The 15,220-nt window shown below is 42.8% G+C and overlaps 1 protein-coding gene across 2 annotated transcripts; it reads right to left on the bottom strand.

The window, feature by feature from the left end:
- Positions 1 to 1,626: 1,626 nt before the first annotated feature.
- On the bottom strand, positions 1,627 to 11,982 carry exosc3 (exosome component 3). 2 transcript variants are annotated; one of them, XM_079582345.1, is made up of 6 exons: positions 11,968 to 11,982; positions 11,467 to 11,718; positions 10,095 to 10,244; positions 5,188 to 5,339; positions 2,542 to 2,764; positions 1,627 to 1,748 (listed from the first exon to the last, which is right to left on the bottom strand). In XM_079582345.1, exons 2-5 carry the CDS (start codon positions 11,689 to 11,691, stop codon positions 2,557 to 2,559), a joined length of 735 nt encoding a protein of 244 aa, XP_079438471.1. In that variant the 5' UTR covers positions 11,692 to 11,718; positions 11,968 to 11,982; the 3' UTR covers positions 1,627 to 1,748; positions 2,542 to 2,556. The 2 variants fall into 2 exon arrangements, with proteins under 2 accessions (XP_079438471.1, XP_079438470.1); XM_079582344.1 differs by lacking the exon at positions 1,627 to 1,748 and having other exon boundaries at positions 2,513 to 2,764.
- Between the last annotated feature and the right edge of the window lie 3,238 nt (positions 11,983 to 15,220).

Here is a 15,220-nt window from a genome sequence, read left to right as displayed (position 1 = left end):
CGCTCTGGCGCCCGCTCTGGCGCCCGCTCTGGCGCCCGCTCTGGCGCCCGCTCTGGCGCCCGCTCTGGCGCCCGCTCTGGCGCCCGCTCTGGCGCCCGCTCTGGCGCCCGCTCTGGCGCCCGCGCTCTGGCGCCCGCTCTGGCGCCCGCTCTGGCGCCCGCTCTGGCGCCCGCGCTCTGGCGCCCGCTCTGGCGCCCGCGCTCTGGCGCCCGCTCTGGCGCCCGCTCTGGCGCCCGCACTCCGGCGCCCGCTCTGGCGCCCGCTCTGGCGCCCGCTCTGGCGCCCGCTCTGGCGCCCGCTCTGGCGCCCGCTCTGGCGCCCGCTCTGGCGCCCGCTCTGGCGCCCGCTCTGGCGCCCGCTCTGGCGCCCGCTCTGGCGCCCGCTCTGGCGCCCGCGCTCTGGCGCCCGCTCTGGCGCCCGCTCTGGCGCCCGCTCTGGCGCCCGCGCTCTGGCGCCCGCTCTGGCGCCCGCGCTCTGGCGCCCGCTCTGGCGCCCGCTCTGGCGCCCGCACTCCGGCGCCCGCTCTGGCGCCCGCTCTGGCGCCCGCTCTGGCGCCCGCTCTGGCGCCCGCTCTGGCGCCCGCTCTGGCGCCCGCTCTGGCGCCCGCTCTGGCGCCCGCTCTGGCGCTCGTCTGGTTTTTGCCAAAGTTCTGCTTGATTCTGTTCGTGTTGGAGACTCTGGGCCTCGTTACTTCTGCTGCTTTTGAAGGACTCGGAGCGGGTTTAAGGCGGGTTTAAGGCGGGTTTAAGGCGGGTTTAAGGCGGGTTTAAGGCGGGTTTAAGGCGGGTTTAAGGCGGGTTTAAGGCGGGTTTAGCAAAGAAAAGAACTATTATTTTCCCCAAACTCTTCCAGCTAAAACCACCAGTAAAACCTCAGTAAACCCGGGTAACTCTCGGTAAACCCGGGTAACTCTCGGTAAACCCGGGTAACTCTCGGCTTTATCAAACTGTCAGACTCGCGTTGGTTCCTCAGCCTAAAGGAAGTGTAAAAACCTTCACTCAGACCTGGTTCGTCTCGTTTTGTGCCTTAATGTTTTATCCCTGAATGTCCAGTGGTTTAACCTCTGAACTCCCGCCTTTTTTCAACTCACTTTTTTCAACTCACTTTTTTGTCTTTTTTTGTCAATTTTTTGTCATTTTTGGTCATTTTTTTGTCAATTTTTTGTCAATTTTGTGGTCTTTTTTTTTGTCATTTTTTGTCAATTTTTTAGTCATTTTTTGTCATTTTTTTGTCATTTTTTTGGTCAATTTTTTTGTCATTTTTTTGTCATTTTTTTGTCAATTTTTTGGTCATTTTTTGTCAATTTTTTTGTAATTTTTTGTCTTTTTTTGTCATTTTTTGGTCAATTTTTTTGTCATTTTTTTTGTCATTTTTTTGTCATTTTTTTTGTCAATTTTTTTGTCTTTTTGTCACATTTTTTTTGTCATTTTTTGTCATTTTTTTGTCATATTTTCGTCATATTTTCGTCACTTTCTCAAATTTCTCACTTTTTTGTCACATCTCCATCATTGTTTTCATCTCAGTCATGTCACTATTTTCACACCTGTTTCCCAGAAGCTTTTGGATTGGGGTAAAGCCAAACTGGAGAAAACGTGCTCGGTCCAGGCGGGAGTTAAGGGGTTGAACTCCTTTCACAAACCCCGGCCTTAAACCCGCCCTGCAGTCGTCCGTTTGGCCAGCAGGCGGCGCCAGAGTCCTGTTCTGTTTGCACTGTGTTCCTGAAGTCTGTACGAGTTTTACACAAAGCACTGTAAAGAAAAAAAAATACAAAAGTGAAAAATCTGTGTAAAAAATATATTTTTTCTTAAGATATTCTGAATAAATGTTTATGAAGAAAAGGCAGAGCGTGGTCCGGGAGATTTATTTATTTAGAAAACAACACAGAAAAAGTTATTTTTGTTTCTTTTTTTGTCACATTTTTGTCTTTTTTTGTCACATTTTTTGTCTTTTTTTTGTCACATTTTTTGTCATTTTTTTGTCTTTTTTTGTCATTTTTTGTCACATTTTTTGTCACATTTTTTGTCTTTTTTTTGTCTTTTTTTGTCACATTTTTTTGTCTTTTTTTGTCATTTTTTTGTCGATTTTTTGTCACATTTTTGTCATTTTTTGTCACATTTTTTGTCTTTTTTTGTCACATTTTTTGTCTTTTTTGTCACATTTTTGTCTTTTTTTGTCTTTTTTTTTAATCAATTTTTTGTCATTTTTTGGTCTTTTTTGTCATTTTTTTGTCATTTTTTGTCACATTTTTGTCACATTTTTTGTCATTTTTTGTCACATTTTTAGTCTTTTTTTTTGTCATTTTTTTGTCATTTTTTTGTCACATTTTTAGTCTTTTTTTTGTCTTTTTTTGTCATTTTTTTGTCATTTTTTTGTCATTTTTTGTCATTTTTTTTGTCTTTTTTTTTGTCACATTTTTTGTTTTTTTTTGTCATTTTTTGTCATTTTTCTTAAGATATTCTGAATAAATGTTTATGAAGAAAAGGCAGAACGAGGTCCGGGAGATTTGTTTATTTAGAAAACGACACAGAAGAAGGTATTTACAGAGGAGGGTAAAGGTCACAGCGCCCCCTGTCGGACGCGGGCGAACAGCGCCCTCCTCTGGTCGGGCAGCAGACTCTCACAGCTCTGCAGGAGGTTGGAGAGGATCAGGGTCTGCTGGAGACTGGAGGCTTTGACCCAGACCCGACCGTTCAGACCCAGGACCATCTCTGACGGGAAGAGTCCGGACAGGTCCTTCATGAGCTCCTCGCCCGGAGACAGGAGCCTGAGGACAAGGAAACGGGTTTAAATACGGAGACAGGAGCCTGAGGACAAGGAAACGGGTTTAGATACAGAGACAGGAGCCTGAGGACAAGGAAACGGGTTTAAATCTGAAGCCTGAGGACAAGGAAACGGGTTTAAATACAGAGACAGGAGCCTGAGACAAGGAAACGGGTTTAAATCTGAAGCCTGAGGACAAGGAAACGGGTTTAAATACGGAGACAGGAGCCTGAGGACAAGGAAACGGGTTTAAATACGGAGACAGGAGCCTGAGGACAAGGAAACGGGTTTAAATACGGAGACAGGAGCCTGAGGACAAGGAAACGGGTTTAAATCTGAAGCCTGAGGACAAGGAAACGGGTTTAAATACAGAGACAGGAGCCTGAGGACAAGGAAACGGGTTTAAATACAGAGACAGGAGCCTGAGACAAGGACACGGGTTTAAATACGGAGCCTGAGACAAGGAAACGGGTTTAACTCTGAAGCCTGAGACAAGGAAACGGGTTTAGATACAGAGACAGACAAAAATCCAGCAAAAAAAGGACAAAAAAACAGCAAAAAAAAGACAAAAAAACTGCAAAAAAAAAAGACAAAAATCCAGCAAAAAAAGACAAAAAAACAGCAAAAAAAAGACAAAAAAACAGCAAAAAAAAGACAAAAAAACAGCAAAAAAAAGACAAAAAACAGCAAAAAAAAAGACAAAAAAACAGCAAAAAAAAGACAAAAAAACAGCAAAAAAAAAGACAAAAAAACAGCAAAAAAAGACAAAAAATCAGCAAAAAAAACGGGTTTAGATACAGAGACAGACAAAAATCCAGCAAAAAAAAGACAAAAAAACAGCAAAAAAAAGACAAAAAAACAGCAAAAAAAGACAAAAAAACAGCAAAAAAAGACAAAAAAACAGCAAAAAAAGACAAAAAAACAGCAAAAAAAGACAAAAAAACAGCAAAAAAAAGACAAAAAACAGCAAAAAAAGACAAAAAAACAGCAAAAAAAAGACAAAAAAACAGCAAAAAAAAGACAAAAAAACAGCAAAAAAAGACAAAAAAACAGCAAAAAAAAGACAAAAAAACAGCAAAAAAAAGACAAAAAAACAGCAAAAAAAGACAAAAAAACAGCAAAAAAAGACAAAAAAACAGCAAAAAAAAGACAAAAAAACAGCTAAAAAAGACAAAAAAAACAGCAAAAAAAAGACAAACAAAACAGCAAAAAAAAAAAAAAAAAAACAGCAAAAAAAGACCAAAAAAAAGGCAAAAAAAAGAGACAAAAAAACAGCAAAAAAAGACAAAAATCCAGCAAAAAAAAAGGGTTTAGATACAGAGACAGAAGCTTGAGACACGGAAACGAGTTTAACTCTGGAGCCTGAGGACAAGGAAACGGGTTTAACTCTGGAGCCTGAGACAAGGAAACGGGTTTAAATACAGAGACAGAGCCTGAGACAAGGAAACGGGTTTAACTCTGGAGCCTGAGGACAAGCAAACGGGTTTAACTCTGGAGCCTGAGACAAGGAAACGGGTTTAAATACGGAGACAGACAAAAATCCAGCAAAAAAAAGACAAAAATCCAGCAAAAAAGTGACAAAAATCCAGCAAAAAAGTGACAAAAATCCAGCAAAAAAGTGACAAAAATCCAGCAAAAAAAGACAAAAAATCAGCAAAAAAGTGACAAAAATCCAGCAAAAAAAGACTAAAAAACAGCAAAAAAAACGGGTTTAGATACAGAGACAGAAGCCTGAGACAAGGACACGGGTTTAACTCTGGAGCCTGAGACAAGGAAACAGGTTTAAATACAGAGACAGGAGCCTGAGACAAGGAAACGGGTTTAAATCTGGAGCCTGAGACAAGGAAACGGGTTTAAATACGGAGACAGACAAAAATCCAGCAAAAAAAAGACAAAAAAACAGCAAAAAAAAGACAAAAAAACAGCAAAAAAAGACAAAAAAACAGCAAAAAAAGACAAAAAAACAGCAAAAAAAAGACAAAAAAACAGCAAAAAAAATGACAAAAATCCAGCAAAAAAAGACAAAAAAACAGCAAAAAAAAAGACAAAAATCCAGCAAAAAAAGACAAAAAAACAGCAAAAAAATGACAAAAAAACAGCAAAAAAATGACAAAAATCCAGCAAAAAAAGTGACAAAAATCCAGCAAAAAAGACAAAAAAACAGCAAAAAAAAGACAAAAATTCAGCAAAAAAGTGACAAAAATCCAGCAAAAAAAGACAAAAAAACAGCAAAAAAAGAGACAAAAAAACAGCAAAAAAAAGACAAAAAACAGCAAAAAAAGACAAAAAAACAGCAAAACGGGTTTAAATACAGAGACAGGAGCCTGAGGACAAGGAAACGGGTTTAACTCTGGAGCCTGAGACAAGGAAACGGGTTTAACTCTGGAGCCTGAGGACCAGGAAACGGGTTTAGAGACTCTGACTCACCTGCGGACGAGTCCCAGCGAGACCGTGACCATGAGGCCCCCGGACCCGAACACGCCCAGACCGTTGGAGCGTCCGGACCCGTCGATACAGACGAGCTCCGGCTCCATGTCTTTGTTCGCCACCAGGAACTGAGCGTAAACCAGGTCCCCCACCTGCAGACAGAGAGAGGACTAAACCTCCTGCAGACAGAGAGAGGACTAAACCTCCTGCAGACAGAGAGAGTAAGGACTAAACCTCCTGCAGACAGAGTAAGGACTAAACCTCCTGCAGACAGAGTAAGGACTAAACCTCCTGCAGACAGAGAGAGGACTAAACCTCCTGCAGACAGAGTAAGGACTAAACCTCCTGCAGACAGAGTAAGGACTAAACCTCCTGCAGACAGAGAGAGGACTAAACCTCCTGCAGACAGAGTAAGGACTAAACCTCCTGCAGACAGAGTGAGGACTAAACCTGCTGCAGACAGAGTAAGGACTAAACCACCTGCAGACAGAGAGAGTAAGGACTAAACCTCCTGCAGACAGAGTAAGGACTAAACCTCCTGCAGACAGAGTAAGGACTAAACCTCCTGCAGACAGAGTAAGGACTAAACCTCCTGCAGACAGAGTAAGGACTAAACCTCCTGCAGACAGAGAGAGGACTAAACCTCCTGCAGACAGAGTAAGGACTAAACCTCCTGCAGACAGAGTAAGGACTAAACCTCCTGCAGACAGAGTAAGGACTAAACCTCCTGCAGACAGAGTAAGGACTAAACCTCCTGCAGACAGAGTGAGGACTAAACCTGCTGCAGACAGAGTAAGGACTAAACCACCTGCAGACAGAGAGAGTAAGGACTAAACCTCCTGCAGACAGAGTAAGGACTAAACCTCCTGCAGACAGAGAGAGTAAAGACTAAACCTGCTGCAGACAGAGTAAGGACTAAACCTCCTGCAGACAGAGTAAGGACTAAACCTCCTGCAGACAGACAGAGTAAGGACTAAACCTCCTGCAGACAGAGTAAGGACTAAACCTCCTGCAGACAGAGTAAGGACTAAACCTCCTGCAGACAGAGTAAGGACTAAACCTCCTGCAGACAGAGTAAGGACTAAACCTCTTGCAGACAGAGTAAGGACTAAACCTCCTGCAGACAGAGTAAGGACTAAACCTCCTGCAGACAGAGTAAGGACTAAACCTCCTGCAGACAGAGAGAGGACTAAACCTCCTGCAGACAGACAGAGTAAGGACTAAACCTCCTGCAGACAGAGTAAGGACTAAACCTCCTGCAGACAGAGAGAGGACTAAACCTCCTGCAGACAGAGAGAGGACTAAACCTCCTGCAGACAGAGTAAGGACTAAACCTCCTGCAGACAGAGAGAGGACTAAACCTCCTGCAGACAGAGAGAGGACTAAACCTCCTGCAGACAGAGTAAGGACTAAACCTCCTGCAGACAGAGTAAGGACTAAACCTCTTGCAGACAGAGAGAGGACTAAACCTCCTCCAGACAGAGTAAGGACTAAACCTCCTGCAGACAGAGTAAGGACTAAACCTCCTGCAGACAGAGTAAGGACTAAACCTGCTGCAGACAGAGTAAGGACTAAACCTCCTGCAGACAGAGTAAGGACTAAACCTCCTGCAGACAGAGTAAGGACTAAACCTCCTACAGACAGAGTAAGGACTAAACCACCTGCAGACAGAGAGAGTAAGGACTAAACCTCCTGCAGACAGACAGAGTAAGGACTAAACCTCCTGCAGACAGAGTAAGGACTAAACCTCCTGCAGACAGAGTAAGGACTAAACCTCCTGCAGACAGAGTAAGGACTAAACCTCCTGCACACAGAGTAAGGACTAAACCTCCTGCAGACAGAGAGAGTAAGGACTAAACCTCCTGCAGACAGAGTAAGGACTAAACCTCCTGCAGACAGAGTAAGGACTAAACCTCCTGCAGACAGAGTAAGGACTAAACCTCCTGCAGACAGAGTAAGGACTAAACCTCCTGCAGACAGAGAGAGGACTAAACCTGCTGCAGACAGAGTAAGGACTAAACCTCCTGCAGACAGAGTAAGGACTAAACCTCCTGCAGACAGAGTAAGGACTAAACCTCCTGCAGACAGAGTAAGGACTAAACCTCCTGCAGACAGAGTAAGGACTAAACCTCCTGCAGACAGACAGAGTAAGGACTAAACCTCCTGCAGACAGAGAGAGTAAGGACTAAACCTCCTGCAGACAGAGTAAGGACTAAACCTCCTGCAGACAGAGTAAGGACTAAACCTCCTGCAGACAGACAGAGTAAGGACTAAACCTCCTGCAGACAGAGTAAGGACTAAACCTCCTGCAGACAGAGTAAGGACTAAACCTCCTGCAGACAGAGCAAGGACTAAACCTCCTGCAGACAGACAGAGTAAGGACTAAACCTCCTGCAGACAGAGTAAGGACTAAACCTCCTGCAGACAGAGTAAGGACTAAACCTCCTGCAGACAGAGTAAGGACTAAACCTCCTGCAGACAGAGCAAGGACTAAACCTCCTGCAGACAGACAGAGTAAGGACTAAACCTCCTGCAGACAGAGTAAGGACTAAACCTCCTGCAGACAGACAGAGTAAGGACTAAACCTCCTGCAGACAGACAGAGTAAGGACTAAACCTCCTGCAGACAGAGTAAGGACTAAACCTCCTGCAGACAGACAGAGTAAGGACTAAACCTCCTGCAGACAGAGTAAGGACTAAACCTCCTGCAGAGAGAGTAAGGACTAAACCTCCTGCAGACAGAGTAAGGACTAAACCTCCTGCAGACAGAGTAAGGACTAAACCTCCTGCAGACAGAGAGAGTAAGGACTAAACCTCCTGCAGACAGAGTAAGGACTAAACCTCCTGCAGAGAGAGTAAGGACTAAACCTCCTGCAGACAGAGAGAGTAAGGACTAAACCTCCTGCAGAGAGAGTAAGGACTAAACCTCCTGCAGACAGAGTAAAGACTAAACCTCCTGCAGACAGAGAGAGTAAGGACTAAACCTCCTGCAGACAGAGTAAGGACTAAACCTCCTGCAGACAGAGTAAAGACTAAACCTCCTGCAGACAGAGAGAGTAAGGACTAAACCTCCTGCAGACAGAGTAAGGACTAAACCTCCTGCAGACAGAGTAAGGACTAAACCTCCTGCAGACAGAGTAAGGACTAAACCTCCTGCAGACAGAGTAAGGACTAAACCTCCTGCAGACAGACAGAGTAAGGACTAAACCTCCTGCAGACAGAGTAAGGACTAAACCTCCTGCAGACAGAGTAAGGACTAAACCTCCTGCAGACAGAGTAAGGACTAAACCTCCTGCAGACAGAGTAAGGACTAAACCTCCTGCAGACAGAGAGAGTAAGGACTAAACCTCCTGCAGACAGAGTAAGGACTAAACCTCCTGCAGACAGACAGAGTAAGGACTAAACCTCCTGCAGACAGAGTAAGGACTAAACCTCCTGCAGACAGAGTAAGGACTAAACCTCCTGCAGACAGAGAGAGTAAGGACTAAACCTCCTGCAGACAGAGTAAGGACTAAACCTCCTGCAGACAGACAGAGTAAGGACTAAACCTCCTGCAGACAGAGTAAGGACTAAACCTCCTGCAGACAGAGTAAGGACTAAACCTCCTGCAGACAGAGTAAAGACTAAACCTCCTGCAGACAGAGAGAGTAAGGACTAAACCTCCTGCAGACAGAGTAAGGACTAAACCTCCTGCAGACAGAGTAAAGACTAAACCTCCTGCAGACAGAGAGAGTAAGGACTAAACCTCCTGCAGACAGAGTAAGGACTAAACCTCCTGCAGACAGAGTAAGGACTAAACCTCCTGCAGACAGAGTAAGGACTAAACCTCCTGCAGACAGACAGAGTAAGGACTAAACCTCCTGCAGACAGAGTAAGGACTAAACCTCCTGCAGACAGAGTAAGGACTAAACCTCCTGCAGACAGAGTAAGGACTAAACCTCCTGCAGACAGAGTAAGGACTAAACCTCCTGCAGACAGAGCACGAGTAAATCCAGCAAAAAAAAGACAAAAATCCAGCAAAAAAAAGACAAAAATCCAGCAAAAAAATGACAAAAATCCAGCAAAAAAATGACAAAAATCCAGCAAAAAAATGACAAAAATCCAGCAAAAAAATGACAAAAATCCAGCAAAAAAATGACAAAAATCCAGCAAAAAAAGACAAAAATCCAGTAAAAATAAATGACAAAAATCCAGGAAAAAAATGACAAAAATCCAGCAAAAAAAAGACAAAAATCCAGTAAAAATAAATGACAAAAATCCAGCAAAAAAAAGACAAAAATCCAGCAAAAAAATGACAAAAATCCAGCAAAAAAATGACAAAAATCCAGCAAAAAAATGACAAAAATCCAGCAAAAAAAAGACAAAAATCCAGCAAAAAAAGACAAAAATCCAGTAAAAAAAAATGAAGAAAATCCAGCAAAAAAAATGACAAAAATCCAGGGAAAAATATGACAAAAATCCAGCAAAAAAAAGACAAAAATCCAGCAAAAAAAAGACAAAAATCCAGCAAAAAAAAGACAAAAATCCAGCAGAAAAATGAAGAAAATCCAGCAAAAAAAATGACAAAAATCCAGCAAAAAAAGACAAAAATCCAGCAAAAAAAAGACAAAAATCCAGCAAAAAAAAGACAAAAATCCAGCAGAAAAATGACAAAAATCCAGCAAAAAAATGACAAAAATCCAACAAAAAAATGACAAAAATCCAGCAAAAAAATGACAAAAATCCAGGAAAAAAAATGACAAAAATCCAGGAAAAAAATGACAAAAATCCAGGAAAAAAACGACAAAAATCCAGGAAAAAAACGACAAAAGTAAAGACTAAACCTCCTGCAGACAGAGCACGAGTAAGGACTAAACCTCCTGGGCTTCAGTGAAGGCTCTCGTTGGTCCAGGAGCTCTGGTGTCTCACCTGCACGTTGGGCCGGTTCCTCTTGGTGGCGCCTTCGAACGACAGGTACGACAGAGACGCCGGTTCACTCGCGCCCACGTCCACTTTAAACACGTCACCGGACTTCAGCGAGACCACGCCCACCACGCACTCGCCCTTCACCGGGACGTACTGCGGAAATACACACAAATGTACACATTTTTATTCCCTGACCTTTGACCATTTTCTTCCCATTAAATTATTATTATTATTTTGCTCATGTTTATTACTAATGTTTTCAATATTTTCACCAATTTACCCTTTTTTTAAGCACAAATATTTTTACACAATTTCCCATATTTTCGCTTCATGTTTTCCTCATTTTTTGGGGCCAAATGACTGCAAAAAATGAAGAAAATCCAGCAAAAAATGAAGAAAATCCAGCAAAAAATGAAGAAAATCCAGCAAAAAATGAAGAAAATCCAGCAAAAAATGAAGAAAATCCAGCAAAAAATGAAGAAAATCCAGCAAAAAATGAAGAAAATCCAGCAAAAAATGAAGAAAATCCAGCAAAAAATGAAGAAAATCCAGCAAAAAATGAAGAAAATCCAGCAAAAAATGAAGAAAATCCAGGAAAAAAAAAAAAAAAATGACTTTATTATTTTCGAAACTAAGTCATGCAATGAGGACGTCACAAATCCGCACAAAGGAAGCAGCTTAGAGGAGGTGTTGTAGGTCTTCGCTTTCAAATGAGGCGTTGCTCTGTATCTCCCCAGTGGAGGTTTAGGGCCGTCACTGCCACTGTAGACCCGCCTCCCATCATATGTACACATGAATAATATATACATATATGTACACGCTCTCACAATGCAGTAACTCAATACAATTACAAAGTATTCTCCACCAAACACTGACACAAATACTCTTCAACTACTTCATCTGGTCCTACTTTAGTCTCTCCCCCCTCCAGTGTCACCCCCTGTAGTCTCACCCTCTTCCGCCTCTAGTCTCCCCCTCTCCCTCTTTAGTCTCCCCCTCTCCCTCTTTAGTCTCCCCCCCTCTCCCCCTCTCCCCCCCAGTCTCCCCCTCTGCCTCTTTAGTCTCCCCCTCTCCAGTCTCACCCTCTTCCCCCAGTCTCCCCCCTCTCCCCCCAGTCTCCCCCTCTCCCTCTTTAGTCTCCCCCTCTCCCCCCAGTCTCCCCCTCTCCCCCCCAGTCTCCCCCTCTGCCTCTTTAGTCTCCCCCTCTCCAGTCTCACCCTCTTCCCCCAGTCTCCCCCCTCTCCCCCTCAGTCTCCCCCTCTCCCCTCCAGTCTCCCCCTCTTTAGTCTCCCCCTCTCCCCCCCCTCTCCCCCCCAGTCTCCCCCTCTCCCCCCCAGTCTCACCCTCTCCCCCCCCCTCTCCCCCCCAGTCTCACCCTCTTCCCGTGGGAGTGGATCCAGAACACGTTGGGGGGCTTGTGCCGGAGCACCCCGCTGACACACACCGTGACCCGGTCTCCGCTCCTCCGCAGCCCGGGGCCGCACACCGCCGTGTCCCTGCGCCCCGGGGCCGACAGGGAGAGCAGGTCCTCGGCCTGACAGAGGAACTCATCCCCGGGGAGCAGCACCCGGCCCTGGGCCTCCTTCAGAGCGGACAACATCCCCGCACAGCACCGGAGAGACACCGGAGAGACACGCGGAGAGACACCGGAGAGACACCGGAGAGACACCGGAGAGACACCGGAGAGACACCGGGAAACACGCGGAGCCACAGCACCGGAGAGACACCGGGAAACACGCGGAGAGACACCGGAGAGACACCGGGAAACACGCGGAGAGACACCGGGAAACACGCGGAGAGACACCGGAGAGACACCGGGAAACACGCGGAGCCACAGCACCGGAGAGACACCGGGAAACACGCGGAGAGACACCGGGAAACACGCTCCACACGCGGAGCCACAGCAGCGGTGTTTACTTCCGCCTTCTTCTTCTTCGTGGAGCTTTCCGGCAGACTGCACGTCAGAAGGCGCATTGCTGCCTCTCACTGGTGACTCGGGGTTACTACACCTGTACAGCGGATGTGCAGGGCTGGACAAGTCACATCTGAGAGTTTTGAAGAGCCTTTAACCTCTTAACTCCCACCTGAACATGTTTTCTCCTGGTCTCCAAATTCTCCCAATCTAAAAGCGTCTTCAAAATGGCAAAAAAAGAGAAGAAAATGAGGATGTAAATTGACAAAAAGTGACAAAAAACAGCAAAAAAGTGACAAAAATCCAGCAAAAAAAGTGACAAAAAACAGCAAAAAAGTGACAAAAAACAGCAAAAAAAATGACAAAAATCCAACAAAAAAGACAAAAATTAAGCTAAAAAAATGACAAAAATCCAACAAAAAAATGACAAAAATCCAACAAAAAATGAAAAAAAATCTGGAAAAAAAGACAAAAATCCAGCAAAAAATATGACAAAAACACAACAAAATGTGACGAAATCGTGACGACAAAGCGATGAAAAAACAACAATAACAAGAAAAAAAAAAACGAAATACAAGAGACGAAAACACGACAAAAAAGTGACAAAAAAAGCTAGGAAAAAGCAACAAAAACATGACAAAAATCCAGCAATTAAAAAAAAAAAAAATCCAACAAAAAATGAAAAAAAATTCGAAAAAAGACAAAAATCCAGCGAAAATAAATGAAAAAAATCCAGCAAAAAAGTAACAAAAACACAACAAAATGTGACAAAAACGTGACGACAAAGCGATGAAAAAACAACAATAACAAGAAAAAAAAACCCAAAAACAAGAGACAAAAACACGACGAAAAAGTGACGAAAAAGCAACAAAAACATGACAAAAATGCAGCGACAACGTGACAGAAAGTGACCATCACTTTTGTAGATTTCAAATGAGGCGTTACAGTGTTGCTCTCCAGTCAAGAAGCCTTTAGATTTGGGCAAAGCCGAACTGGAGAAAATGCTCTGGGTCAGAGGTTCACATGTGTATTTGTGGAAGTGTCACATTTACACCAATTTGGGCCAGACTGACCAGAGTCCAGGGCTGGTTTTCAGTCCCAGTCCGGCCCTGTCAGAGTCCAGGCCTGGTTTTCAATCCGGCCCCGTCCAGGTTTGTGCAACACTTTGGTGATTCATGTTTATTCACAGTTACAAATGACACTCTGCTGAAAGCTATGTAGAAACATGTCTGCTATGAAAACACACACACACAGAGCGGGGTGAACTGCTCTGTGATTGGCTGAAGCAGGTCACATGCTTTACAGGAAACCTCTTTTCCCTCTTTTCCCTCTTTTCCGTTTGCAGCTCTCTTTGCAAACTCTCCTCAGGCTGAACAACACTGCTGTAAAGGAACATCTCCACTGCTGATCCAGGTGAGGCTTTAGGATTCATTTATTTTCCATCAGTGCCTCGTCTGTTTCAAAGCTTCTGAACAGAGATTCTCCTCACACATTTCACACAGACTCACTTTTGGCTTGTGCTGGTGTTTATGTCACTTCCTTAACCTCTTTCCCGCAGCTGAACCGAGCACATGTTCTTCTGCTTAACTCAAATCTTAAAGCTCGATCTGATCAGTCAAACTAGAGACGAAAACAAGGATAAAAACGCAACAAAAAAACTGTTGGAATCTTGACAAAAACGCTTGAAATGTGATTAAAACCCGGCGACAACGTGACAAAAAGGCTACGATCAGTTCTGCAGGTCTTAGCTTTCAAATGATTGGCCTATAGGCGTCGAGAGGCTTTCAGATTGGGGTAAAGCCAAAGTGGAGAAAATGTGCTCGGTTCAGACGGGGTTAAAGGAAACCTCACTGATCAAGCCCACACTTGTCTCGTGGTTTAACCTCTTAACTCCCGCCTGAACCCAGAGGATCTTTTTCCTCACGACATCAGTTTTTTTTACATCATTTTTTTGTTGGTTTTCAACTCATTTTTGCAACTTTTTTGTCAATTTTTTGTCATTTTTTGTCAAATGTTTGTATTTTTTTTAGTCACATTTTGTCACATTTTTGTCTTTTTTTGTATTTTTTTTCTTTATTTTTTTCTTTTTTTTGTCAAATTTTTATCACATTTTTGTCATTTTTTTTGTCATTTTTTCGTAATTTTTTTATTACATTTTTGTCGCTTTTTGGTCATTTTTTTTTCACATATTTTATCAATTTCTTGTGACATTTTTGTGACATTTTTGCCACTTTTTCATCAATTTTTCGTCACTTCTTTGTCAAAGTTTTCTCACTTTTCGTTTTTTGTTTTTGTCTCAGTTTTGTTGCTATTTCCTCACCTTTTTTCCAGAAGCTTTCAGAGAAAGTTTCTATTTCTATGATGGGAATTAACAGAAGGTTCTATTGTTATCATTATAATATCAATAACAATAATAATTATCATCATTATTATTATTATTATTATTTTTCCTATTTCCATTATTTTGTTTGCTTTCACAATAATAACAATAATATTAGTTGTTAGAACATTTGCTGTTTTCTTATTGACATTATCATGTTCATAACTATATTTGTGTGTGAGCATTATTACATGGTTGGTGTTTAGTTTAGTTTAGTTTAGTTTAGTTTAGTTTAGTTTAGTTTAGTTTAGTTTAGTTTAGTTTAGTTTAGTTTAGTTTAGTTTCTGTATCAATTAGTTACTAAATGAATTGGCACAAGTCACACATCAGTCAGTAAAGTAAAGACAGAATATCGTGCACACAGGAGAGTTTATATGTGAGTTATAACTAATAATTACATCAGATTTTAACATTTTTTTGAAAGCGTTTAAGGATGTTGAGTTTTTTTAAAGTGTCGTTCAGAATATTCCAGATGTTTCCTCCTCTGACTGAGACACATCTGGCTTTGGTGTTTGTTTTTCTGATAGATGTGAGTTCCTCTGAGGTTATAGTCAGTCTCTCTGGGTTTAAACCTTTCTTTAAACATTCAGGAACCTCATGGTTATGAACCTTATACATAGCAATAACTGTGCCAAGATCAACTAAGTCGTGTAGTTTTAGTATTTTTAATTTAATGAACAAAGGGGGCATTATAATCTGCACTATTCTGACCGCTGTTTGTGTAGGATAAAAATGGGTTGGATTGTACTTTTATAATTATTCCCCCAGAGAACCACAGCATAGTTTAGGTCTGGAAGAATGAGAGCGTTGTATAATAAATGCTCTAAATACTAAAAT

This window comes from Gobius niger (genome assembly GCF_951799975.1).
Source record: "Gobius niger genome assembly, chromosome: 24".
Classification (NCBI taxonomy): domain Eukaryota; kingdom Metazoa; phylum Chordata; class Actinopteri; order Gobiiformes; family Gobiidae; genus Gobius; species Gobius niger.
This window is presented reverse-complemented; position numbering and strand designations above follow the sequence as displayed.